At 37.0% G+C, this 27,136-nt stretch overlaps 3 protein-coding genes across 3 annotated transcripts; all 3 read left to right on the top strand.

Moving 5' to 3' along the window:
• The first annotated feature begins 3,701 nt into the window (after nt 1-3,701).
• On the top strand, nt 3,702-4,763 carry LOC100894068 (5-hydroxytryptamine receptor 1D-like). The gene has a single exon (XM_030988225.1). The coding sequence runs from the start codon at nt 3,702-3,704 to the stop codon at nt 4,761-4,763; it is 1,062 nt and encodes a 353-aa protein (XP_030844085.1).
• An 8,738-nt stretch (nt 4,764-13,501) lies between these two features.
• Nucleotides 13,502-14,698, top strand: LOC577867 (histamine H1 receptor-like). Its single transcript, XM_778072.3, has one exon. It carries the CDS (start codon nt 13,502-13,504, stop codon nt 14,696-14,698), a length of 1,197 nt encoding a protein of 398 aa, XP_783165.3.
• Nucleotides 14,699-23,677: 8,979 nt separating this feature from the next.
• On the top strand, nt 23,678-24,745 carry LOC115925072 (muscarinic acetylcholine receptor M5-like). Its single transcript, XM_030988223.1, has one exon. It carries the CDS (start codon nt 23,678-23,680, stop codon nt 24,743-24,745), a length of 1,068 nt encoding a protein of 355 aa, XP_030844083.1.
• The last annotated feature ends 2,391 nt before the right edge of the window (nt 24,746-27,136 follow it).

Raw genomic sequence — 27,136 nt, 5'->3', positions numbered from 1 at the left:
ACATTACTTGGCGACAGACATGTTCAGAGCACTTTGCTGCTTGCAGTTCTTTATTTTTGTGTGCTGAAGATAATTATTTGAGGGCCATTTGCCAGTAGATTGAAACATGTATTCATGGCGTCCTTTGGGATGGTTTATCAATAGTGCAAGGAAAATTCAGCTCAATTTAATCAAGATTAAATGTCTCATCTTGGAAAAATATGCTATGCATGAGAATAATTCATGAAAATAATGACCCGCTAGAGCTATATTGTCGGCATAGAAAGTGTCAAAGGGGCTTGTAGTAGTGCAAGGAAGAGTTATGCTTTCAGCTCAATTTAATCGAGACTAAATGTCTCATCTTGGAAAAATATGCCATGCATGAGAATAATTCATGACAATATTGACTCGCTAGAGCTAATTTTCGGCATAGAGTGTGTCACAGAGGCGTATACCAGACTTTATATTTTTGGAGGATATGATGATGATGATTATTTTTCATTATTATTAATATGTTCTATGGTAAGGGTATGAATAATTTCGTTGTTAACTGTATATATAAATACATAACTAATATTGCCTATCTATACTCTGATTAATTGGTCACTCCCGTCGTCGATGAAAAGCAATCAGTCTTATCCTATTATGATGATGATGATTCTTGTTATTATTATTAAAATGTTATTTTTGCGCACAAATAAGATTGTTGGTAGAAAAGTAAAAACAAAGTCATTAGATTTGCCGACATGGCTAAAATACCTGTCATTTCTTTAAAATAATTAATATTTGCAGACGATGTATCGTCTACAAATATTAATATCAAATTCCTACGTTATAACATTGCATTGTTATAACGTAGGAATTTGACATTTGTCACAGATATGAATATTTTAACCAGGATGGGTCACAAAGCCACCCCATCTCCCGCTCCCTTGCATCGTTCACTTAAATATACATACCTATGTATATATACATATAACCCTACATTTTGTATAAACAGGACATCTATATAACCCTAAACGTTTCATTAACAGGACGTCATACAAACTGGTATATTACCCTTACCCTAACCCTAAATTCAAAACAATATAGAGGGCAGTAATTCTTTTGTTCAATACATATACACACCTTCCTCTATGGTTGTTTTGATTATAAACTGTTTTATGAAAGAAAAGATGTACAATCATGTATAATTTGAGATTTATTTATGTTCATTGTTCGTTGATTGATGTAATGCATGAGTGTCTTGTATCGAAGATCTTGCTTTGTATACCCTACTAAACTAATTTCTTGCAATTTGAATTTTATGAGGAAGGAAATAAAATAAAATCTTTAAAAAATGCATCTTACAGCATCGTTAGACTGACATATTAGTGAAAGAATGAGTCAATAAGTAGACATACAGTGGCATAATCAGCAACAACGTTTTGGGGGTCAGAATTAAATCCTTTTCACCACCAAGTAGCATAATGCATTGGCGGTGGAGCGTCTTCCCAACTAGGGAGAGGGCACCACCCCAAAAGAGCACTTTCTACAAAAAGGGGCGCCTACGAAGGGAAACATCAACAAAACCTACACCATGTTTTGACATTGGTTTATACCCCTACATCGTCATGATTGTGATTACTATCAGGGATCATATCAATATTTGCTTCTGTCATACTTTGCAGTTAGGTGTGTTGGTCTGAATGTTATTTTTCGAGTGTCCGAAGCGAGCGAGCAAAAATGTTAAGATTTGTGAGGTCCCAGTGCAAAAAATTACATCTTGTAAAGAAGACAAACAAAAACCTAATGAGTATTTAGCACAATCTAATGAACAAAGACTGGAAAGTTCTGTTATAAGTAACATAATTATAACAACGATAAATGCGAGCGAGCAAAATTAGAGAAAAATGGGCTCTATAATTTAAAGTCGCCTTGAAGTGCATGTTATGGAGAAAGGAAAAGTAGGCATTTATCGAAAGGGAAATAGACAGTAATTAGAAAAGAAAAAGGGCTCTTTCCAAAGTATAAAAGGCAATTATCAGAGCTATCAGAGGTGAAAACGGCACTTCTTGCACCTGAAAAGGGACTCTCAACAGAAATGAAAAGAGGCACTTGTGAGAATGGAAATGGGGAACTTGTTGGAGAAGAAGGGCACATTTAAAGGGGCTTTAATCAGATGTCAAAAGGGCATTTTTAATGAGGGGCTCATATAAAAAAGTAAAAGGGCACTTATCCGAAGGGAATATGGTACTTATTAGAAAGGAAAAGGGGCACGTGTCAAAATCAGCCACATTTGTAAATCACTGGTATCGAATTAGAAAAAAATAAACCACGTTTGAATTTTATTTGGAGGTTCAACTGCCCCAAGCCCCCCCCCCCCCCAGTCAGTACACCACGGTGTAGACATGGTCATTAGCAGAGCACTAGTGTGTCCTGAAAAATAAGTACTTCCCTAAACGTACGTTTGCAGACAGGAAACATGGTGATTATACAAATGCACTGTTGCGAGTGTGTTAGTGCAAGGCCAAGTGCACGAAGTTTAAGCCTCGGTCACAAATACTGAGCATGCTTCTGAACTGCTCATTCAATGTGCAAGGCAAAAAATGTAAAGCGCTTTCAGAGTTCAATCAATTTAGCGCTCATATCGTCCGCAGGTCGCTGACAAGAACACATCTTGCAACTGTTGAGGCATCATTCGCCAATGCTTTGTTGTAAAATCTTTCTTGATTTGTGTTTTGGCAGCGAGGAGTATATACGTTTTTAATTGAATATGAATCATTAAAGGGTAAATAATGTCCTGAAGGAATTTTATGGTATCGTCAGAATTACAATACGTATTGCATCAATAGAAAACGCCAAGCAAGTATCATCTCCTCATCAGGCGAGGCATTTGTGCTTTGAAGCCATTTTCATCCTTATATAGGTGGAAAGCTGGCTGATAAATTTAAAACATAAATATGACTTTGTAAGCATAATGTTCTGAAAGAAAGTTTATCATCAAGATATTTATCATTCGGTCGTATTTCATCAATGGAATGAAAGTATTATTCCTCCAACCGGTGCTCAGGCGAAGCATATTTTGTGGAAGCATTCTCGTTCTGCGGTTCAAGTAGGCTTAAGAAACTGGATGATAGGTCTACAACCATCTAAAGATAATTTTAATGAAAGCATAACGTCCCGAGATTCTTTATCGTCGAAAAAATCTTTCAGTAGCGTTTTATTCAGCAAAGGAAAACGCAATTATCTTTTCTGTAGGCGAATTAAACGTTTGTGAAGTCCATCTCCAGGTTCTGGAAGTGCGTTTCTTTATGTAGGTGGAAAACTGGCTCATATTGATTCAGAATTAGAAAAAGATTCTATAACTGTGCAACAGAAGAATGTCCTGAAAGACGTTCATCATTCGGTCGTGTTTCAGCACGTGAATTAATCGCAATCATTTCTTATGGCGAAACCCCTTGTGAATGCTTCCTCTCTCTGCGTTTCTTCATTTAGGGTGGAAAAATGGCTGATGAAATTATGATTATAAAAGCATGACGTACTGAAGGAGCTTTATCATCAGATTATATGCCATTCGAACGTAATAATCAACAATGGAATTAAACGCAAGTATGAGTTTTTTAAGAAACGACAGTTATTCTTACGGTGACAATTACGAATACCCTAACTCAACAGCCTGGTTCGCTATAGTGCCACTAATTGTCTCTGTAATAAGTGCTGTGACTGTCGTCGGCAACATTATGGTGATTGTTGCGTACTTTCGAGATCAGAGCATCCGGGCCAGGGTGGCCAACCTTCTTATCCTGAACCTTGCAATCACAGACCTGACGGTGGGCGCCCTCATCTGGCCCTTCAATCTCACATGGCTCATCAAAGACTACTGGCCGTTCCGTGAGGTCTTTTGTAAGATATGGTTGGTCGTTGACTACACGGTGACAACGATGTCTGTTCTAACCATGGTCTTGATCAGCTGGGATCGGTACTGTCTCGTGACCATGGGACTGAAGTATCAGACGTTTCAGACCAAGAAGCGAATCAGGCTAATCGTCTGCGTTACTTGGGCAGTGGTCTTCGTTTGGTTTACCCTACTGGCGTTCGCGTGGAGTCCTATAACTAGGCAGTACAAGGTGGATTATGAGAAAGACTGTGAATTGGAATTTACGTCCAGTCTTGCTATGACACTGATCTTGAACGTGTTATATTTCTACATTCCTCTCACAATCATCGTCGTCTTGAATGTTGCTGTCTACACCAACATTAAACGGAGATCCAAGGGTATCGTAGGGCCGAGTCCTGCGGACGGACTACCTACTCGAGCCACGACGCAAGCTAACGACGGGGAATCCCCACATCAAGACATGTGCAAACCCTCAGCAGGGCCATGTCTTAAGGACCAAGACACTCTGGCCGATTCATCTAACACTTCTGCAAATGCTGACACTGAGCCTACCGAGGCCCTGCCGAAAGAAAACGTGTCCAAAAATGCTCCACAATCCAACGGGTCGGGTCCGAAGGAACGTACATTTGCCAGACACCGGAAAGCCGCTGTGGTCCTTGGCATTCTTGTGGGATGTTTCCTGGTCTGCTTGCTGCCTGTCCAAGTGACTAGTGTCAAGTTTGCAATATGTGGCAAGGACTGCGTTTCCTTCCTCACTTTGAACGTCACAAATTCATTCGTGTGGGTTAACTCCATGATAAATCCCTTCATCTACGCTGTCACCAACAAACACTTTCGTTGTAATTTTCGACGTTATCTGCTCCTTGATCGTTGGCCTTGTGCTAGGAAGCAACGTGGTTCATAATACTGATCATTTCAGGCACAACCACTTGTCTGTCGTAGTACGTAAAGAGAGTGTCTGAACTTTGAGACTATGTAGAATGCATTTTCAATGTTAAATTGGAACTATTTAATATTATTTTCAATTGCAAATACCTTGGGCAACCAAGTAGGCTAAGTATGAAGTTCAACTGATGTAAGATTTTGAAGCGAGCTATAGCGCCATGAACTCTTGAGCTGGCGGATGTACCGGCGCTATTATACAAAATAATATAGACTGCTTTGAGGAGCACGGTTAAATCTATTGCACAAGGGGATCACGAAACTGGCATAGAGCAGTCTCGAGATCCCCGAGGAGCTACAGTTGTTAACCGTGGCCGGAAAAATAAACAGTCAACAAGCTTGTTTGTTTTATAAACCAGAAAAGAAATTTAAAAAAAATATGCCTGTTAAAGTATTCAAAGAGTCGAAGGAAATTTACTCGTCAAAGAGCACTGCGCGTGTCCTAACTGCGAGTATCCATTCTTCATTTCTTAAGTGCGGCCTCTCTACCGGTAGCTGCAATTTAAATACCTTGAATATGATTTTGTCTACATCCATAGCATGTAGATTTAAAGTTGAATGTTTTTTGGGGAAAGATCAAAAGGTGCATCTCTTCGATTGTTATATTATGAACATCTGTTGTTCTACATGTTTTAGTAGGGACATAAACTTGATTCTTTTATCTTGAACCTTACTTGATATTTGGTCTGATCAAGTTTTGGTAAGGCTTGCAAAATGAATCGAGTGATAAGTTACTAAAATCTTAGATGTGGTCAGTGGCATACGCAGAATTTTTTAAAAAGGGGGTGTTTGAAATTTGATGGCATACTTTTCAGTGACCCGGCGAGGGAGCAAAGCGACATTGGGGCCTGGCTTTTAAGTTGGGGCACAAGGAAATACGATTCCCCCCCCCCTTCTTCCAGTGGTGGTTGAAGCTGAAAGAGGCATAATGTCACTTTGTTTTTTGCGACAAATTTTTAACGATTCATATTACATGTTATGAGTGTAAACATGAACAATAATGAATGAATCTGGTTACCGGAAGTGTTCCGTTTTGGCAACATGCAATTCTACACTCCAGGGTTGAAAGTGCTTTTCTAGAGCAGATAAATTCCTACTTATGGGGGGGGGGGGCAAAAGTGCCCTTCGAGGGCAAAAATTGCAATATTGCGTTACTAAAAGTGGCCAGTCAGCGGCGAAATTCTAATTTCTTCAAGGGGGCAAAATTGTCCTTATCGAGGGGCAAAGTACCCTTCTAAAAATTAGTTGCCATCACTGTCAAGTGTCTATTATCTAGTGTGGTGTTTTTTTCCGCTGTGTTAATTTTGTACAATTCATTTTTAGATCTTATGAATGTGAACATGGTCATGGACAATATTATGAATGATTTTGGTTACCTCGAGTGTTGCATCGGGGAAACATGCATTTTAAGCCTCTAGGGAACGAAAGTCATAGGTGCCCTTCTAGAACCAAAATTGCCCCATTCGGTTTTTAAAGTGGCCCGTCAGGGATGACATTACCATGTTCGAGTGGCGTAAAGTGTTCTTCTATAGAGAGGAAAGTGCCCATTCATGTTCGAAATATTCCCAGAGCCATTATCGAGCCAATATCGCTTTAGTTCAATGCAAAAAAAAATGCTTTAAGGGGAAAAGACAATGTTCTTCAAGGGGCAAGAGTGTCATTCTAGAGCCGAAATTGCCCAATGTGGTAAAGTACCCCGTCAGGGGCGAAATATTCATTATCAAGAGGGCAAAAGTGCCCTTCTCTAGCCTAAATTGCTCTCTTAAGTTATTTAAAGGGATGGTTGAGTTCTTGGAAGGGTCAGAAAGTTCAAATAATCTAATTGAGAAATTTGATTAAAGTATTATAAGATAAGAACGTGTAAAAATTTTTTTTTTAAAGAGACCCTTTCAAAACAATACAACCTAAAACTGCACAAAATTCATTTCTTAGCCACATAATATGTTTTCATGGTGGCCGACCAACATGACCCCCTTATACTGTTCTTCGTTTTTTGTTGTGAGAAACACAGCATTAAATCACAATTTCAATGAATTCTGTTGTGCATACCTATTGTGTGAGGTGGCCCGCATGTCACCAAGACATACGAATATAAAGAAACAGTACAGACAGTGGACTGGGGTAAATGATGTGCCTAGGAAGATCCTCTTGCTGTAGACCTATCGGAGTTTCATTAATTTAATAAAGTGGGCATATGCCAGCTTCACCCTATAATAGTATGCCTCCGGACTCGATATACACACACATTCATATACTATTTTATTTAAAGACCGTCACCACTACTGGGCAAGAAGGGATTAGACCACACAGCGAGCCATCGAGGTCACTGTGACAGGTGGCTATCTCATTAACTCAGCTCTCATTTAACATAAGAAAAAGAGGATCAGGGGGACCAACAGGCACCGATTGGGGAAGTTTTCTATATAGAGGGAGCAAGTAGCTACAAGTATGGCAGTGTGCCTTTAATAGGGTTTGGCTATTTAGATTGAACATCAAAGTTTTTAGAAATTCGAATATGTACAAAATTTATCGTTCAAGAGTAAAACAAATATTGTCAAAATCATTTCATGAAATGAGTTCAGAGAAAAGAATATTTTAATTTCATGGGCAACAACGTATTTTCTAATGTTTTTTTTACACAGGTATGACACAATCTTTTGTTAAATGGGATTTGCGCCTTCTTCCTTGTTCTACTAATAGCTTTTCAGACTCATTAATGATATTACGTATATGCTCTTTTTAATAGTACAGTCAAACCTGCCTATAGTGACCGCCCAAGGGAAACACAAAAAGTGGCCTTTGTAGACAGGTGGTCTTTGAAGACAGGCTCCTTTAGTACATGATTCAATGAGAAACCATTTGCAAGGGAACAACAAATGTGGCCTTTGTAGACAGGTGGTCATTGTAGACAGGTGGTCACTAAAGCAGGTTTGACTGTATTTTGTTACTATGAGAAACAAAAAGCTTGGTAGAAAAGAAAAAATGTTAATTTTGAATTGAAAAACCTAACCTAGCTTACGAGGGTGCCTTCATATGTATAGTAATTCTTCTCTCTTCTCTCTCTCTCTCTCTCTCTCTTTCTCTCTCTATACAGTATAAATGGAACCTACATTTTATTAACTCAAGAATGAAAGGTAGATTGGTTTAATTGTCGTCTTCGTTGAATATTTTTGAATTTTTGAATATAGATGTAGGCTTTGATATTTCCAAGAAAAGAAAAAAAAAAGGACGAATCCCTTTTTTGCATATATATATATATATAAACACATTACAAAACTTAAAAGGGTATGAATGAATAGTTTCGTTGTTAACTGTAAATAAAAATACGTAACGAACATCGCTAGCTACTCCTCTGATTTGTTCACTTACAAGTAATTATTGATCAGGGGGGCGTTTCACAAAACTTGTCATCAGTGACAAATGACAGTTTTGTTATAAGCTACTGAAATCCTTGCTTCTGATTGGCTGTCAACAGATTTGTCACTGAGTTTTGTAATTTGTCATTGAAAAAAGGCTTTGTGAAACGGTCCCTGATCATCACTCTATGTCAGCATCAACGATACATAGCAACCACTCTCATCTAATGAATCACCTTGAGACAGACATGTTCAGAGCACTTTGCTAGTTGCAGTTCTTTTATTTTTTTGTGTGCTGAATATAATTATTTGAGTGCAGTTTGCCGTTAGACTGAAATATGTATGCATGGCGGCCTTTGGGGGTGGCGTGTAATAGTGCAAGAAAAATAAATAATTTCAGCTCAATTTAATGAAGAGTGTCATTATCTGAGTGTCATTATCTTAGGAAATATACCATGCATCAAAATAATTCATAAAAATTAATAACCAACCAGAGCTAATTGTCGACATAGAAAGTGTCACATGGGGCGTGTGCCAGACCTAATTTTTGTTTCTGATTATGCATTTTGATGATGATGATGATGAGGAAGAGGAGAAAATGTTGTATTCCGCTTTAGGTGCCAAAACACGGGTCGGTCGGTCGGAAATCTTTTTTTTTCAAACCTTTTCTTCTTTTTTTTCCCTTCCTCTTTGGGCTTATAATTAGCGGTTTTTAATGCTTCAATATTTTTTCTCTAAAGCCGACCGTAGATGTCAAAATTTTGGGGTCGGTCGCAAAGGGCAGTACAACATTTCTCTTAGGCCTGATGTGATGATGATGATAATGAGTATCATTATTATAATTATAAGTATGATCTTCATTACCATTATTATCATTATTATTATTAAAAAATGATGCATGCAGGAGCAGAACATTTGCGCACATGTTGAAATGTTCGAGAAAAGAAAAGGAAAATCAAAGTCCTCAGATTGTAACCTTGCTGATATGGCTAAAAAAACGTGTCAGGTTTTGTTTTATTTGCAGAAGATAGTATATTGCAATAATTCAAAATTTGTCTACAAATAGGCATCCTTTAACTCATAGCCTGCCATAAGGATGCATGCACGCTAACGTCATAGTGCTTTGTACATGCGAGAGTGCAGGGGTGTACGCAGGGGGGGGGGGGTTGGGTGGGGGTTCAACCCCCCCTTTGGTATTTTTATGTATGTAAACCCCCCAAAACCTAAAAAACCTAAACCCCCCCCCCCCTTTGATTTTTTTTTTTTTATTATTAACAAAAAAAAAAAAAAAAAAAATTATACCCACGGCAAACCTAAATAAGGTGACCTTACCCCCCCCCCCCCCCCCGAATAAAATGTCAATTTTAAAATTTCGAGACACCAAAAAAAAAAAAAAATGTCCGCTTACCCCCCCCCCCCCCCCCCCCCCCACCACCACTGAGCGACTTTTCAGCTGACTGAGTCGTTGCGATTTCTTTTTGACCTCCAAAAAAAAAAAAAAAAAGTGTCCCCCCCCCCCCCCCCCCCCCCCCCCCCCCCCCCCCCCCCCCCACTGAGCGACTTTTCGGCCGGCGCGATTTTCAAATTTTCGGGAGCAAAATATTTTAAACCCCCCCCCCCCCCCCCCTTGAAAAAATCCTGCGTACGCCCCTGCGAGAGTGGGCCATTGCTTCAGTTCCTTGTGCATGCTTGCACGCGTTCGTAATAGCAGTTATTGTTCATGCTCATTGGACTGTGCTGTGTATTTTTCACGCGCTATCATAGATACATCGCGTTTAACGCAGATTATCTCAAAATAAACTTGGCGCGGAGGGATTTGGGGCTTGGCACAATGGGGATTACCCTGTGGCATTATAACAGTTAACCAGGTTGGGTCACACAGCCACCCCATTTTAGTGACGCCCCGGCATCATTAATATATCTATCAATAACAATTCTTTTTTTCATGTAGGGTACCCCAAGGGTCGATCCTCGGGCCCATATTGTTCACAGTCTGTATCAATGATTTCCATCGATCTTCAGATAATCTTCGTTCATCCTGTTTGCGGATGACTCAAACATTTTCCTAAGTAATAAGACGCTACTGAGTTGATAATTACGTACGTAACTGATGAATTGAAAAAAGTAAAACACTGGATTCAAGCAAATAAGCTTTCATAGAATTTCCAAAAAAATTATTTTATGTTTTTCAGTAATATTTTACCATCCCTTCCTGGTTAAAAAATCTTTGATAATGTAAGAATATTGGAAGTGTATTTTACACGATTCCTAGGCCTCATTATTTACCATAAACTTTCTTGGACGATTCATATTGACAATTTGAGAAAATTTATTCCTAGAATATTGGAATAATCAATAAAACGAAATATTATTTTCCATCGAACATTCTGATAATGCTTTACTCTAAACTTGTTATTATTATTGAATGGAAAAATTCATCAAAAAACACAAATTGATAGAATTCTTTTATTGCAAAAAAGGACACTTCGAATTATAAACAACGCTGGATTCTTTGCACATACTTACAAATTATTTTATAAAAATATTATTTTGAAGGTTTTTGATGTATATTTACTTCAACTTGGTCAATTTATGTTTCAACTGGATACAAAAGATGTACCACAAATATTTAATTCTAGGTTTTCCTAAAATAATAATAATAATAACAATAGCTAGTTCTTATATAGCGCTTTTCAGGACCGAAGGCCCTCTCAAAGCGCTTTACAGATATATATATATATATATGTTTATATGTATATAAAATGAACAATATCATACATATCCTACAAGACAGTCAAACCTCTATCATTTACCGCGTGTAAAAACAGTATCAGCAATTCATACCTTTATGTACAATGGACCCAAATTTTGGAATTCACTTGAACCTACTCTGAAAAATGTTCTACATTATATTCATTTAGATTTCACTCGAAAGCATTCTTTTAAAACAATATCAAATGAGTTAATGTTGGAAGTGCTATTTGTATATTGCTTTGAGTATTTGTTGTGATATTCGCATAATATGATGTAGCTTGTATAACGCGAAATGGTTTTCATTCATGTAAGAGTTTGTGATTCTTTCTCTTTTTCTTCTTTACTTTCCTCTCTCTTATAAGTATCTTCTCTAATTTCTTTTTCCCTATCTATCTATTTTTCCAACTATAATCTTAGTTGGACCACTCGTTTTTCTAACTGCAAATTATCCTCATTTCGCTTCCTTCCTCATTCTTTCCTTCTCTCTCTCTTTCTTTCGTCACACTTTCTTGTATTTTTGTAAGTAATTTATTTGAGGGGACCTATAGTATTACAAGCTTCGCTTCTCTTATGGGTCCCCCTACACTCCCTCTTCAGCTTGAAACAAAGAAGGTTTTTTAATTTATAATTATTTGATGATACAGGCTATATTGTGCAATAGTTATTAAGATATGTGTAATAGTTATTAAGAATTTATTATATGTAACATTTATACTTGTGTTTTCAATTGTATGATGTTCTGCACTTATTGTGTTAAGAATTGTTTGAGATGTGTGAAAATAGATGAATAAACTTGAAAATAAATTTGAAATATATTACTTTTTATTATTAGGGGTAAGTACGTGTTTGTTGGGTGATAGTCGCACAGCGAATAGACTGAAAGAAACCCACCTGTCTAGAAGTGTATGTTAAACGTTTGGTCGGGGGGAAATGGCCAGAATGAAATTAAACAAAACGGAAAGAGAAAGAAGATGATAAAAGTTATGTCTGTCCATTAGTGTAAACGCTACTACAAATTCGTGATCGTTAATGAATGCTGGTAGCACCCTTTCTTCAAAACTCTTTACCAACGTAACGAACTTTTAATAGTTTGTGAGTACGGTTTACTCCCGTTCGTAGAATTCGACGTTAAAAAGAAGAGTGAAGTGACCTGATGTGTTCCGCAAGGTGTTAGTTACTTTAACAATTACTTAGTTGAACATGAAATGGAGAAATAACGTGGAAAAGAAATTGTGAGTAAAATAAATTCAAGTGAGAAAGAGAGCGGGCATGGTGAGAGTGAGAGAAAGACACGATCGTAAGAAGACTAGAGAAGTACATGCTTCATTTCATATGTTACCATTTAATCAACTCATAGATAGTCTATGACTCCATTATAATGTATTGGAATTATCATCCCATGTTGAAGTTCGGAATTCTATGCATGAAAGCGACCGCGAAGCAGTTTCGTATACAGCTTCAAAACTTGAGCTCAACTATGCACGTTGAGGGAGAGACCGGTTCGCCCTCTATTGACAAGTACTTGAAAATGTGCATACAGATCAGTGAGATATGTAACATAGTATGTACCAAGGCAAAACAAATGTAAAACGCTTTCAGAGTTCAATCAATTTCGCGCTCATATCGTCCACAGGCCGCTGACAAGAACACATCTTGCAACTGTTGAGGCAACATTCGCCAATATTTTGTTGTAAAATCTTTCTTGATTTGCGTTTTGTTAGGGAGGAGTATATACGTTTTTAATTGAATATGAATCATTCAAGGATAAATGACGTCCTGAAGGAACTTTATGGTATCGTCAGAATTGCAATACGTATTGCATCAATGGAAAACGCCAAGCAAGTATCATTTCCTCAGGCGAGGCATTTTTGCTTTGAAGCCATTTTGATCCTTATATAGGTGGAAAGCTGGCTGACAACTTTAAAACATAAATATGACTATGAAAGCATAATGTTCTGAAAGAAAGTTTATCATCGACATCAAGATATCTATCATTCGGTCGTATTTCATCAATGGAAAGAAAGTATCACTCCAACCGGTGCTCAGGCGAAGCATATTTTGTGAAAGCATTCTCGTTCTGCAATTCAAGTAGGGTAAAGAAACTGGCTGATAGGTCTAAAACCATCTAGAGATAATTGATTAGGAAGCATAACGTCCCGAATAACTTTATCGTCGGAATAATCTTTTGGTAGCGTTTTTATTCAGCAATGGAAAACGCAATTATCTTTTCTTCAAGCGAATTAAACGTTTGTGAAGTCCATCTCCGGGTTCTGGAAGTGTGTTTCTTTATGTAGGTAGAAAACTGGCTCATATTCTTTCAGAATTAGAAATAGATCCTAGCTGTGCAACAGAAGAATGTTCTGAAAGAAGTTCATCATCAGAATGATTATCAATCAATGGGTCGTGTTTCATCACTGGAATTAAACGCAATAATTTCTTCTGACGAAACATTTTGTGAAAGCTTCCTAGCTCTGCTTTTCTTCATTTAGGATGAAAAACTGGATGATAAAATTATGATTATGAAGGAAATGACTTACTGAAGGAGCTTCATCATATTATTATATGCCATTCGATCGTATAAATATCCACAATGGAATTAAACGCAAGTATCACTTTTTCTTACGGTGACAATTACGAATACCCTAACTCAACGGCCTGGCTCGCTATAGTGCCACTGATTGTCTCTGTAATATGCGCTGTGACTATCGTTGGCAACATTATGGTGATTGTTGCGTACTTTCGAGATCAGAACATCAGGGCCAGGGTGGCCAACCTTCTTATCCTGAACCTTGCAATCACAGACCTGACGGTGGGCGCCCTCATGTGGCCCTTCAACCTCACATGGCTCATCAAAGACTACTGGCCGTTTGGTGAGGTCCTTTGTAAGATATGGTTGGTCGTTGACTACACTGTGGGTATGATGTCCATTCTAACCATGGTCTTGATAAGCTGGGACCGGTACTGTCTCGTGACCATGGGACTGCAGTATCAGACGTTTCAGACCAAGAAGCGAATCGGGCTCATCGTCTGCGTTACTTGGGCAGTGGTCTTCGTTTGGTTTACCCTACTGGCGTTCGCGTGGAGTCCTATTACTGGGCAGTACAAGGTGGATTATGAGAAAGACTGTGAATTGGAATTTACCTCCAGTCTTGCTACGACACTGTTCGTGAACGTGTTATATTTCTTCATTCCTCTTACAATCATCGTCGTCTTGAATGTTGCTGTCTATACCAACATTAAACGAAGATCCAACGGTATCGTAGGGCAGAGTCCTGCGTACGGGCTATCTCCTTGTGCCATCAAGCGAGCTAACGACGGGGAATCCCCACGTCAAGACATGTGCAAACCCTCAGCAGGGTCATGTCTTGAGGAACAAGGTACTCTGGCCGATTCATCTAACACTTCTGCAAATGCTGACACCGAGCCTACCGAGGCCCTGCCGAAAGAAAACGTGTCCAACAATGCTCCACAAGCCAACGGGTCGGGTTCGAAGGAACGTACATTTGCCAGACATCGAAAAGCCGCTGTGGTCCTTGGCATTCTTGTGGGATGTTTCCTGTTCTGCTGTCTGCCTGTCCAAGTGACTAATGTAATGTTTGCAATATGTCGCTACGACTGCGTTTCCTTCCTCACTTGGGACGTCACAAATTCTCTCGTGTGGGGTAACTCTATGATAAATCCCTTCATCTACGCTGCCACCAACAAACACTTTCGTCGGAATTTTCAACGTTATCTGCTCCTTGATCGTTGGGCTTGTGCTAGGAAGCAACGTGGTCCACAAAACTGATCATTTCAGGCACAACCCATTGTCTGTGGTAATGCGTAAAAACAGTGTCTGAACTTTGAGACTATGTAGCATGCATTTTCAATGTTAAATTGGAACTATTTAATATTGTTTTCAATTGCAAATACCTTGGGCAACCAAGTAGGCTAAGTATGAAATTCAACTGATGTAAGTTTTTGAAGCGAGCTATAGCGCCATGAACTCTTGAGCTGGCGGATATACCGGCGCTATTATACAAAATAATATTGACTGCTTTGAGGAGCACGGTTAAAACTTTTGCCCAAGGGGATCACGAAACTGGCATAGAGCAGTCTCGAGATCCCCGAGGAGCTATAGTTGTTAACCGTGACCCGAAAAATATGCAGTCAACAAGCTTGAAAAAAAAAACTTTTTCAAGGGGCAAGAGTGTCCTTCTAGAGCCGAAATTGCCCAATGTGGTAAAGTATCCCGCCAGGGGCGAAATATCCATTTTCGAGGGGGCAAAAGTGCCCTTCTCTAGCCTAAATTGCTCTCTTTGGTTACTGAAAGGGATGGTTGAGTTCTTGGAAGGGTCAGAAAGTTCAAATAATCTAAATGAGAAATTTGATTAAAGTATTATAAAATAAGAAGGTGTAAAATTATATTTTTTAAGAGACCCTTTCAAAACAATACAACCTAAAACTGCACAAAATTTATTTTTTTAGCCACATAATATGTTTTCATGCTGGCCCACCAACATTACCCCTTATACTGTTCTTTTTTTTTGTTTGTCAGAAAACACAGCAGTAAATCACAATTTCAATAAATTCTGTTGTACATAGCTATTATGTGAGGTGGCGCGCATGTCACCAAGACATACGAATATAAAGAAACAGTACAGACAGTGGACTGGGGTAAATGATGTGCCTAGGAAGATCCTCTTGCTGTAGACCTATCGGAGTTTCAATTAATTTAATTAAAGTGGGCATATGCCAGCTTCACCCTATAATAGATATGCCTCCGGACTCGATATACAGGGGGGGGGGGGGGAGCTTCTGACAATTATTTATATTTATTTAATAGGGTTTGGCTATTAAGCTTGATCATCAAAGTTTTTTGAAATTAGAATATATACAAACTTTATCGTCCAAGAGTAAAACAAATATTGTCAAAATCATTTCATGAAATGAGTTCAGAGAAAAAAAAAATTCAATTTCATGGGCAACAACGTTTTTTCTAATGTTGTTTTACACAGGTATGACAAAATATTTTGTTTAACGGGATTTGCGCCTTCTTCCTTGTGTTACTAATCGCTTTTCAGAATCATTAATGATATTACGTATCTGATTTGTATCTTTTTATTAGTATTTTGTTACTATGAGAAAAAAAAGTTTGGTAGAAAAGGAAAGACAAATACATTTTGAATTGAAAAACCAAACCTAGCTTACGAGGTTACCTTCATACGTATAGTAATTCTTCTCTCTCTCTCTCTACAGTATCCATGGAACCTACATTTTATTAACTCAAGAATGAAAGGTAGATTGGTTTAATTGTGGTCTTTATTGAATATTTTTAGATGTAAGCTTTGATATTTCCAAGAAACAACAAAAAAGGACGAATCCATTTTGTGCATATATAAGCAAATTACAAAACTTGATAAGGGTATGAATAGTTTCTGTTGTGACAGTTGCACTTAATTACTTTATCACCCAAGTCATTTATTTCTTGTACTATTGATGCATGACATGAATACTTTATATATTTGTAATAGCACTTCCTCAGGCAAGGTGTCTAGTATAGCGCCATCTATTGATATTCACTTGATATTGAACACTCAGAAGGCTACACAAACATGGTTGTGTTGAGGTACAAGAATCCCCTCTTAGCCAGAGCATCAAAGAGATTTCAGTCCTAAGGTTGTCATTAAGTCAGGCAAAGAGGTTAGTTTTGTTATATATTGAATGTATTTCTATGAATTGTCGAAACATAAAGTGTAAATTAGTGTTTGTATTTTGAACTTCATACTGAGAGATGTTGATGTATATGTAATGTAATGTAAGACATGCAAGCCCATGCTGTTATGATATATGTACATATGACTTTATATTAAGGTTTATGACGATAAAGATACTGCTAATAATTTGAAGATATATTTTGAGAGTGCTGAAGCACTAAGTAGAGATTTGGAATTTATTATTGTCTAGTTAATTGTTTAACCAAGCTATAGTTTGTCTAGTTGTGACACTTGTAGTGTGAGTTTGTACTTATGTAAAGTCATAATGCAGATAGACTAGAATAGGAACTGGGGTTATTTTAATGAATTATGAAGATCATGACACAATGTACATTATTTTATAAGTTTCTCGAAGAGACTGTGTTTATTGCTGTATTGATGATGCTATGATGTACTTGTATTTATGATTCTTTATCTGTGATTTATCCACAGTTTTCACGGAATGTACTGGTACGGAATGAATTGGAACGAAATGATTACTCCAATTAAAGCTATGAATTCCCGTAGAAGCCTTTGTTAAGACTTTTGATTTATTATCGACGTTGCTGCAGCCACAGTTTCGTTGTTAACTGTAAATAATAATAGGTAACGAACATCACTAGCTACTCCTCTGATTTAATCACTTACAAGTAATTATTGATCAGATCATCACTCTATGTCAACATCGACGATACATTGCAACCACTCTCATCTAATGAATCACTTTGTTGAATATTTTTAGATGTAAGCTTTGATATTTCCAAGAAACAAAAACAAAGGACGAATCCATTTTGTGCATACTTAAACAAATTACAAAACTTGATAAGGGTATGAATGAATAGTTTCGTTGTTAACTGTTAATAAAAATACGTAACGAATATCGCTAGCTACTCCTCTGATTTGATCACTTACAAGTAATTATTGATCAGATCATGAATCACTTTGTTGAATATGTTTAGATGTAAGCTTTGATATTTCCAAGCTAAAAAAAAAAGACGAATCCATTTTGTGCATACTTAAAAGGTAAATTGGTTTAATTGTGGTATTTTTGTTGAATATTTTTAGATGTAAGCTTTGATATTTTCAAGAAAAAAAAAAAAAGAAGGACGAATTCATTTTTTGCATACTTAAACAAATTAAATAAATAAAAATACGTAACGAATATCGCTAGCTACTCCTCTGATTTGATCACTTACAAGTAATTAGTGATCAGGGCGACGTTTCACAAAACTAGTCATCAGTGACAAATGACAGTTTTGTTATAAGCTACTGAAATCCTTGCTTCTGATTGGATATCAGCAGATTTGTCACTGGTTTTTGTCATTTGTCATTGAAAAAAGGCTTTGTGAAACGGGTCCCTGATCATCACTCTATGTCAGCATCAACGATACATAGCAACCACTCTCATCTAATGCATTACTTGGTGACAGATATGTTCAGAGCACTTTGCTAGTTGCAGTTCTTTTATATTTGTGTGCTGAATATAATTATTTTAGGGCAGTTTGCCATTAGACTGAAATATGCACGCATGGCGGCCTTTGGGGTGGCGTGTAATACTGCAAGGAAAATGAATAATTTCAGCTCAATTTAATCAAGAGTGTCATTATCTGAGTGTCGTTATCTTAGGAAATATACCATGCATCAAAATAATTCATGAAAATAATAACCCGCAAGAGATAATTTTCGGCATAGAAAGTGTCACATGGGGCGTATGCCAGACCTAATTTTTGTTTCTGGTTATGCACTTTGATGATGATGATGATGATGATGATGGTGATTATCATTATTATCATTATTAGTATCATCATTTTAACCATTTTTATTATTATTGTTATTTTATTATCATTGTTATCATTATTTGTTATAAAAATTATGCATGCAGGAGCAGAGAACATTTGCGCAAAAGTTGAAGTATTTGAGAGAAAAAAACCTAAAATCAAAGTCCTCAGATTGTAACCTTGCTGACATGGCTAAAAAACGGTTTTGTTTTATTTGCAGACGATGATATATTGCAATAATTCAAAATTTGTCTACAAATAGGCATCCTTTAACTCAAAGCCTGCCATAAGGCTGCATGCACGCTACGTCATAGTGCTTTGTACATGCGAGAGAGGGCCATTGCTTCAGTGCCTTGTGCATGCTTGCACGCGTTCGTAATAGCAGTTATTGTTCATGCTCATTGGACTGTGCTGTGTATTTTGCACGCGCTATTCATAGAACCATCGCGTTAATCAGATTATCTCAAAATAAACTTGGCGCGGAGGGATTTGGGGCTTGGCACAATGTGGAATAGCCCTGTGGCATGATAAGAGTTAACCAGGTTGGGTCACACAGCCATCCCATTTTAGTGACGCCCCGGCATCATTAATATATCTATCAATAACAATCCTTTTTCATGTGGGGTACCCCAAGGCTCGATCCTTGGGCTCCTATTGTTCACAGTCTTTATCAATGATTTCCATCGATCTTCAGATGATCTTCATCATGTTTGCAGATGACTCAAACATTTTCCTAAGTAATAAGACGATACTGAGTTGATAATAACGTTACATTGATGAATTGAAAACAAAGTGACACACTGGATTCAAGCAAATAAGCTTTCATTGAATTTCCAATTTGAAAAAAAAATGTTTTTCAGTAATATTTTACCCTCCCTTCCTGGTTACAAAATCTTTGATAATGCAAGAATATTGGAAGTGTATTGTATTCTACACGATTCCTAGGCCTCATTATTTACCATACACTTTCTTGGACGATTCATATTGACAATTTGAGAAAATTTATTTCTAGAAATATTGGAATAATCAATAAAGTCAAATATTTTTTTCCACCGAACACTCTGAAAATGCTTTACTCTACACTCGTACTCCCTTATGTAAAATACGGAATCATTGAATGGGGAAATTCCTCAAAAACACAAATTTATAGAATTCTTTTATTGCAAAAAAGGCACTTCGAATTAAAAACAACGCTGGAATCTTTGCACATACTTACAAATTATTTTATAAAAATAATATTTTGAAGGGTTTTTGATATATATTTACTTCAACTTGGTCAATTTATGTTTCAACTGGATACAAAAGATTTACCACAAATATTCAGTTCTAGTTTTTCCAAAAATTAACAATATCATACATATCCTACAAGACAGTCAAACCTCTATAATTTGCCGCGTGTAAGAACAGTATCAGCAATTCATACCTTTATGTACAATCATGGACCCAAATTTTGGAATTCACTTGAACCTACTCTGAAAAATGTTCTATATTATATTCATTTAGACTTCACTCTAAAAAAATCTTTAAAAAAAATGTCAAGTGAGTTATTATTGGAAATGTTATTTGTATATTTCTTTGAATATTTTTTTTTTGATATTCCCATAATATGATGCAGCTTATATACGCGTAATGGTTTGAATTCATGTAAGACTTTGTGATCCTCTCTCTTTTTCTTCTTTACTTTCCTTCTCTCTTATAAGTATCTGCTCTAATTTCTTTCTCCCTATCTATCTCTTTTCCAACTATAATCTCAGTTGGACCCCTCGTTTTTCGAACTGCACATTATCCTCATCTCGCTCCCTTCCTCATTCTTTCGTCACACTTTCTTGTATATTTTTAAGTAAGTTATTTCAAGGGACCTATAGTATTACAAGCTTCGCTTCTCTTATGGGTCCCCCTACACTCCCTCTTCAGCTTGAAACATAGGAGATTTGTTTTTTCATTATTTTATGATACAGGCTATATTGTGCAATTGTTATAGATATGTGTAATAGTTATTAAGTTATGTGTAATAGTTCTTAAGATATGTGCAATAGTTCTTAAGATATGTGCAATAGTTCTTAAGATATGTGTAATAGTTCTTAAGATAAGTGTAATAGTTCTTAAGATATGTGCAATAATAAGATATGTGTAATAGTTCTTAAGATATGTGTTATGGTAATTAAGATATGTGCAATAGTTATTAAGATATGTGTAATAATTATTAAGATATGTGTAATAGTTCTTAAGATATGTGTAATAGTTCTTAAGATATGTGTAATAGTTCTTAAGATATGTGTCATAGTTCTTAAGATATGTGTTATAGTTATTAAGATATGTGTAATAGTTATTAAGATATGTGTAATAGTTCTTAAGATATGTGTAATAGTTCTTAAGATATGTGCAATAGTTATTAAGATATGTGTAATAGTTATTAAGATATGTGTAATAGTTCTTAAGATATGTGCAATAGTTCTTAAGATATGTGCAATAGTTCTTAAGATATGTGTAATAGTTCTTAAGATAAGTGTAATAGTTCTTAAGATATGTGCAATAATAAGATATGTGTAATAGTTCTTAAGATATGTGTTATGGTAATTAAGATATGTGTAATAGTTCTTAAGATATGTGTAATAGTTCTTAAGATATGTGTAATAGTTCTTAAGATATGTGTCATAGTTCTTAAGATATGTGTAATAGTTCTTAAGATATGTGCAATAGTTATTAAGATATGTGTAATAGTTCTTAAGATATGTGTAATAGTTCTTAAGATATGTGTAATAGTTCTTAAGATATGTCTAACAGTTCTTAAGATATGTGTAATAGTTCTTAAGATATGTGCAATAGTTCTTAAGATATGTTTAATAGTTATTAAGATATGTGTAATAGTTATTAAGATATGTGTAATAGTTCTTAAGATATGTGTAATAGTTCTTAAGATATGTGTAATAGTTCTTAAGATATGTTTAATAGTTCTTAAGGTATGTGCAATAGTTATTAAGATATGTGTAATAGTTCTTACTTAAGATATGCGTTATAGTTTTTAAGGTATGTGCAATAGTTCTTAAGATATGTGTAATAGTTATTAAGATATTGTAATATGTAACATATATACTTCTATTTTCAATTGTATGATGTTCTGCCCTTATTGTGTTAAGAATTGTTTGAGATGTGTGAAAATAGATAAATAAACTTGAAAATAAATTTGAAACGTGTTTGTTGATTAAGAGTCGCACAGCCAATAGACTGAAAGAAACCCACAACCTGTCTAGAGATGTATGGTAAACGTTTGATTGGGGGAAAATGGCCATAAGGAAACTAAACAAAACGGAAAGAGAAAGAAGATGATAAAAGTTATGTCTGTTCATAAGTGTAAACGCTACTACAAATTCGTGATCTTTAAGGAAAGCTGGTAGAATCCTTTCTTCAACACTCTTTACCAACGTAACGAACTTGTAATAGTTTGTGAGTACGGTTGAGTCCCGTTCGTAGAATTCTACGTTAAAGGCCGTCTGTACTTGTTTGGCTAGGAGGGATTAGACCACCCAGGGTGGTTACTGACAGGTGGCTATCTCATCAACTCAGTTCTCAATTAACATAAGAAAAAGAGGATCATGGGGGACCAATGGTCACCGATTGGGCACTGTTTTCTATATAGAGGGAGCATGTAGATACAAGTAGTACAGTGGGGCGTTAAAATAAAGTGAAGTGACCTGATGTGTTTCGTACGGTGTTAGTTCCTTTATAAATGACTTAGTTGAACATGAAATGGAGAAATTACGTGGGAATGAAATGGTAAGTAAAACAAATTCAAGTGAGAAAGAGAGCGGGCATAGTGAAAGTGAGAGAAAGACACGATCGTAAGAAGACTAGAGAAGTACATGCTTCATTTCATATGTGCCAAGATCAACCATAGATGATCTATGGCACCATTAAAAGTATGGAAATTATCATCCCATGTTGAAGTTTGGAATTCTATGTTTGAAAGCGACCGCAGAGCAGTTTCGTATAACAGCTTCACAACTTGAGCTCAACAATGCACGTAGGGGGAGAGTTCGAGTCGCCCTCTATTGACAAGTGCGTGAAAGTGTGCATACAGATCAGTGAGATGAGGCCCTTTCAACCGGTTGATACATGGAAATGTAACATAGCATGTACCATGGCAAAACATGTAAAGCGCTTTAAGGGTTCAATCAATTTTGCGCTCATATCGTCCGCATGCCGCTGACAAGAACACATCTTGCAACTGTTGAGGCAACATTCGCCAATATTTTGTTGTAACATCTTTTTTGTCAGGGAGGAGTATTTCCGTTTTTGATTGAATATGAATTATTCAAGGATAAATGATGTCCTGAAGGAACTTTATGGTATCGTCAGAATTACAATACGTATTGCATCAATGGAAAACGCCAAGCAAGTATCATTTCCTCAGGCGAGGCATTTTTTTGTGCTTTGAAGCCATTTTGATCCTTATATAGGTGGAAAGCTGGCTGATAAATTTAAAACATAAATATGACTATGCAAGCATAATGTTATGAAAGAAAGTTTATCATCAAGATATCTATCATTCGGTCGTATTTCATCAATGGAATGAAAGTATTTTTCCTCCAACCGGTATTCAGGCGAAGCATATTTTGTGGAAGCATTCTCGTTCTGCGGTTCAAGTAGGCTAAAGAAACTGGATGATAGGTCTACAACCATCTAAAGATAATTTTTATGAAAGCATAACGTCCCGAAATTCTTTATCGTCGAAAAAATCTTTCGGTAGCGTTTTATTCAGCAAAGGAAAACGCAATTATATTTTCTTTAAGCGAATTAAACGTTTGTGAAGTCCATCTCCAGGTTCTGGAAGTGCGTTTCTTTATGTAGGTGGAAAACTGGCTCATATTTATTCAGAATGAGAAAAAGATTCTATAACTGTGCAACAGAAGAATGTCCTGAAAGACGTTCATCATTCGATTGTGTTTCAACACGTGAATTAATCGCAATCATTTCTTATGGCGAAACCTTTTGTGAATGCTTCCTCTCTCTGCGTTTCTTCATTTAGGGTGGAAAAATGGCTGATGAACTTATGATTATAAAAGCATGACGTACTGAAGGAGCTTAATCATCAGATTATATGCCATTCGATCGTAATAATTAACAATGGAATTAAACGCAAGTATCACTTTTTCCTACGGTGACAATTACGAATACCCTAACTCAACGGCCTGGCTCGCTCTAGTGCCACTGATTTTCTCCGTAATAAGTGCTGTGACTGTCGTCGGCAACCTCATGGTTATTGTTGCGTACTTTCGAGATCAGAACATCAGGGCCAGGGTGGCCAACCTTCTTATCCTGAACCTTGCAATCACAGACCTGACGGTGGGCGCCCTCATGTGGCCCTTCAACCTGACATGGCTCATCAAAGACTACTGGCCGTTCGGCGAGGTCCTTTGTAAGATATGGTTGGTCGTGGACTACACTGTGACTGTGATGTCCATTCTAAACATGGTCTTGATCAGCTGGGACCGGTACTGTCTCGTGACCATGGGAATGCAGTATCAGACGTTTCAGACGAAGAAGCGAATCGGGCTAATCATCTGCATTACTTGGGCAGTGGTATTTGTTTGGTACACACTAATGACGTTTGCGTGGAGTCCTATAACCGGACAGTACAAGTTGGATTATGAGAAGGATTGTGGAAGCGAATTTAGGTCCAGTCTTGCTATGATACTGATCTTGAACGTGATAGATTTCTTCATTCCTCTCACAATCATCGTCGTCTTGAATGTTGCTGTCTATACCAACATTAAACGGAGATCCAAGGGTATCGTAGGGCAGAGTCCTGCGGACGGACTACCTACTCGAGCCACGACGCAAGCTAACGACGGGGAATCCCTACGCCAAGACATGTGCAAACCCTCAGCAGGGCCATGTTTTAAGGACCAAGGTACTCTGGCCGATTCATCTAACACTTCTGCAAATGCTTACACTGAGCCTACCGAGGCCCTGCCGAACGAAAACGTGTCCAAAAATGCTCCACAAGCCAACGGGTCGGGCTCAAAGGAACGTACATTTGCCAGACATCGGAAAGCCGCTGTGGTCCTTGGCATCCTTGTGGGATGTTTCCTGGTCTGCTTGCTGCCTGTACAAGTGACTAGTGTCAAGTTTGCAATATGTGGCAAGGACTGCGTTTCCTTCCTCACTTGGGACGTCACATATTCGCTCGTGTGGGGTAACTCTATGATAAATCCCTTCATCTACGCTGCCACCAACAAACACTTTCGTCGGAATTTTCGACGTTATCTGCTCCTTGATCGTTGGGCTTATGCTAGGAAGCAACGTGGTCCACAAAACTGATCATTTCAGGCACAACCCATTGTCTATGGTAATGCGTAAAAACAGTCACACTTTGAGACTATGTAGAATGCATTTTAAATGTTAAATTGGAACTATTTATAATTGTTTTCAATTGCAAATACCTTGGGCAACCAAGTAGGCTAAGTATGAAGTTCAACTGATGTAAGATTTTGAAGCGAGCTATAGCGCCATGAACTCTTGAGCTGGCGGATATACCGGCGCTATTTGATATACAAATAATATATATTGACTGCTTTGAGGGGCACGGTTAAAACTATTGCCCAAGGGGATCACGAAACTGGCATAGAGCAGTCTCGAGACCCCCGAGGAGCTATAGTTGTTAATCGTGACCCGAAAAATAGGCAGTCAACAAGCTTGTTGGTTTTATATACCGGAAAGATTTTAACAAAAATATGCCTTTTAAAGTATTCATTTAAAGAGTCAAAGGAACTTTACTCGTCAAAGAGCATTGCGCGTGTCTAACTGCGAGTATCCATTCTTCATTTCTTAAGTGCAGCCTCTCTACCGGTAGTAGAAATTTAAATACCTTGAATATAATTTTTTCTACATCCATAGCATGTAGATTTAAAGCTGAATGTTTTGAGGGGAAAAGATCAAAAGGTGCATCTCTTCGATTGCTATATTATGAACATCTGTTGTTCTACATGTTTTAGTAGGGACATAAACTTGATTCTTTTATCTTGAACCTTACTTGATATTTGGTCTGATTCAAGTTTTGGTAAGGCTTGCAAAATGCATCGAGTGATAAGTTACTAAAATCTTAGATGTGGTCAGTGGCAACTTTTTTTTTAAAGGGGGTGTTTGAAATTTGATGGCATACTTTTCAGTGACCCGTCGAGGGAGCAAAGTGACATTGGGGGCCTGGCTTTTAAGTTGGGGCACAAGGAAATACGATTTTTTTTTTCTTCTTCCAGTGGTGGTTGAAGCTGAAAGAGGCATGATTGTCACTTTGTTTTTTACTGCGACAAATTTTTAAAGTTTTTTAATGTTATGACTGTGAACATGAACAATAATGAATGAATTTGGTTACATGAAGTGTTCCGTTTTGGCAACATGCAATTTTACACTCAAGGGTTGAAAGTGCTTTTCTAGAGCAGATAAATTCCTACTTATGGGGGGGGGGGGAGGGGGGATATATACCAACTTTATCTTTCAAGAGTAAAACAAATATTGTCAAAATCATTTCATGAAATGAGTTCAGAGAAAAGAATATTTCAATTTCATGGGCAACAACGTATTTTCTAATGTTGTTTTTACACAGGTATGACACAATCTTTTGTTAAAAGGGATTTGCGCCTTCTTCCTTGTATTACTAATCGCTTTTCAAATTCTTTAATGATATTACGTATCGGCATTGTATCTTTTTATTAATATTTTGTTACTATGAGAAGAAAAAATTTGGTTGAAAAGAATATTTTAAATTTTGAATTGAAAAACCAAACATAGCTTACGAGGTTACCTTCATACGTATAGTAATTCTTCTCTCTCTCTCCCTCTCTCTCTCCCTCTCTATACACTATACAGTATCCATGGAACCTACATTTTATTAACTCGAAAATAAAAGGTAGATTGGTTTAATTGTGGTCTTTGTTGAATATTTTTAGATGTAAGCTTTGATATTTCCAAGAAACAAAAAAAAGGACGAATCCATTTTTGGATACTTAAACAAATTACAAAACTTGATAAGGGTATGAATAGTTTCGGTGTTAACTATAAATAAAAAAATACGTAACGAACATCGCCAGCTACTCCTCTGATATGATCACTTATAAGTAATTATTGATCAGTGGGGCGTTTCACAAAACTTGTCAACAGTGACAAATGACAGTTTTGTTATAAGCTACTGAAATCCTTGCTTCTGATTGGATGTCAACAGATTTGTCACTGAGTTTTGTCATTTGTCATTGAAAAAAGGCTTTGTGAAACGGGTCCCTGGTCATCGACGATACATTGCAACCACTCTCATCTAATAAATCACTTGGTGACAGATATGTTCAGAGCACTTTGCTAGTTGCAGTTCTTTTATTTTTGTGTGCTAAAATATAATTATTTGAGGGCAGTGTGCCATTAGACTGAAATATGTATGCATAGCGGCCTTTGGGATAGCGGTGCAAGGGAAACAAATAATTTCAGCTCAATTTAATCAAGACTGAGTGTCATTAGCTTAGGAAAATATACCATGCATCAAAATAATTCATGAAAGTAATAACCAGCTAGGGCTAATCGTCGACATAGAAAGTGTCACATGGGGCGTATGCCAGACCTTATTTTTGTTTCTGATTATGCACTTTGATGATGATGAAGATGATGATGACGATCATCATTGTTATCAGTACTAGTATTATTTGTATCATTATTATTATTATGAAA

This window comes from Strongylocentrotus purpuratus, unplaced genomic scaffold (genome assembly GCF_000002235.5).
Source record: "Strongylocentrotus purpuratus isolate Spur 01 unplaced genomic scaffold, Spur_5.0 spur5_scaffold_17, whole genome shotgun sequence".
Lineage (NCBI taxonomy): Eukaryota > Metazoa > Echinodermata > Echinoidea > Camarodonta > Strongylocentrotidae > Strongylocentrotus > Strongylocentrotus purpuratus.
The sequence above is the reverse complement of the archived record's forward strand: the minus strand, read 5'-3'. Positions and strand labels throughout refer to the sequence as shown.

Coding starts and splice junctions, on each gene's coding strand:
- LOC100894068 (XM_030988225.1), top strand. CDS start 3,702: ATGGTGATTGTTGCGTACTTTCGAGATCAGAGCATCCGGGCCAGGGTG.
- LOC577867 (XM_778072.3), top strand. CDS start 13,502: ATGGAATTAAACGCAAGTATCACTTTTTCTTACGGTGACAATTACGAA.
- LOC115925072 (XM_030988223.1), top strand. CDS start 23,678: ATGGTTATTGTTGCGTACTTTCGAGATCAGAACATCAGGGCCAGGGTG.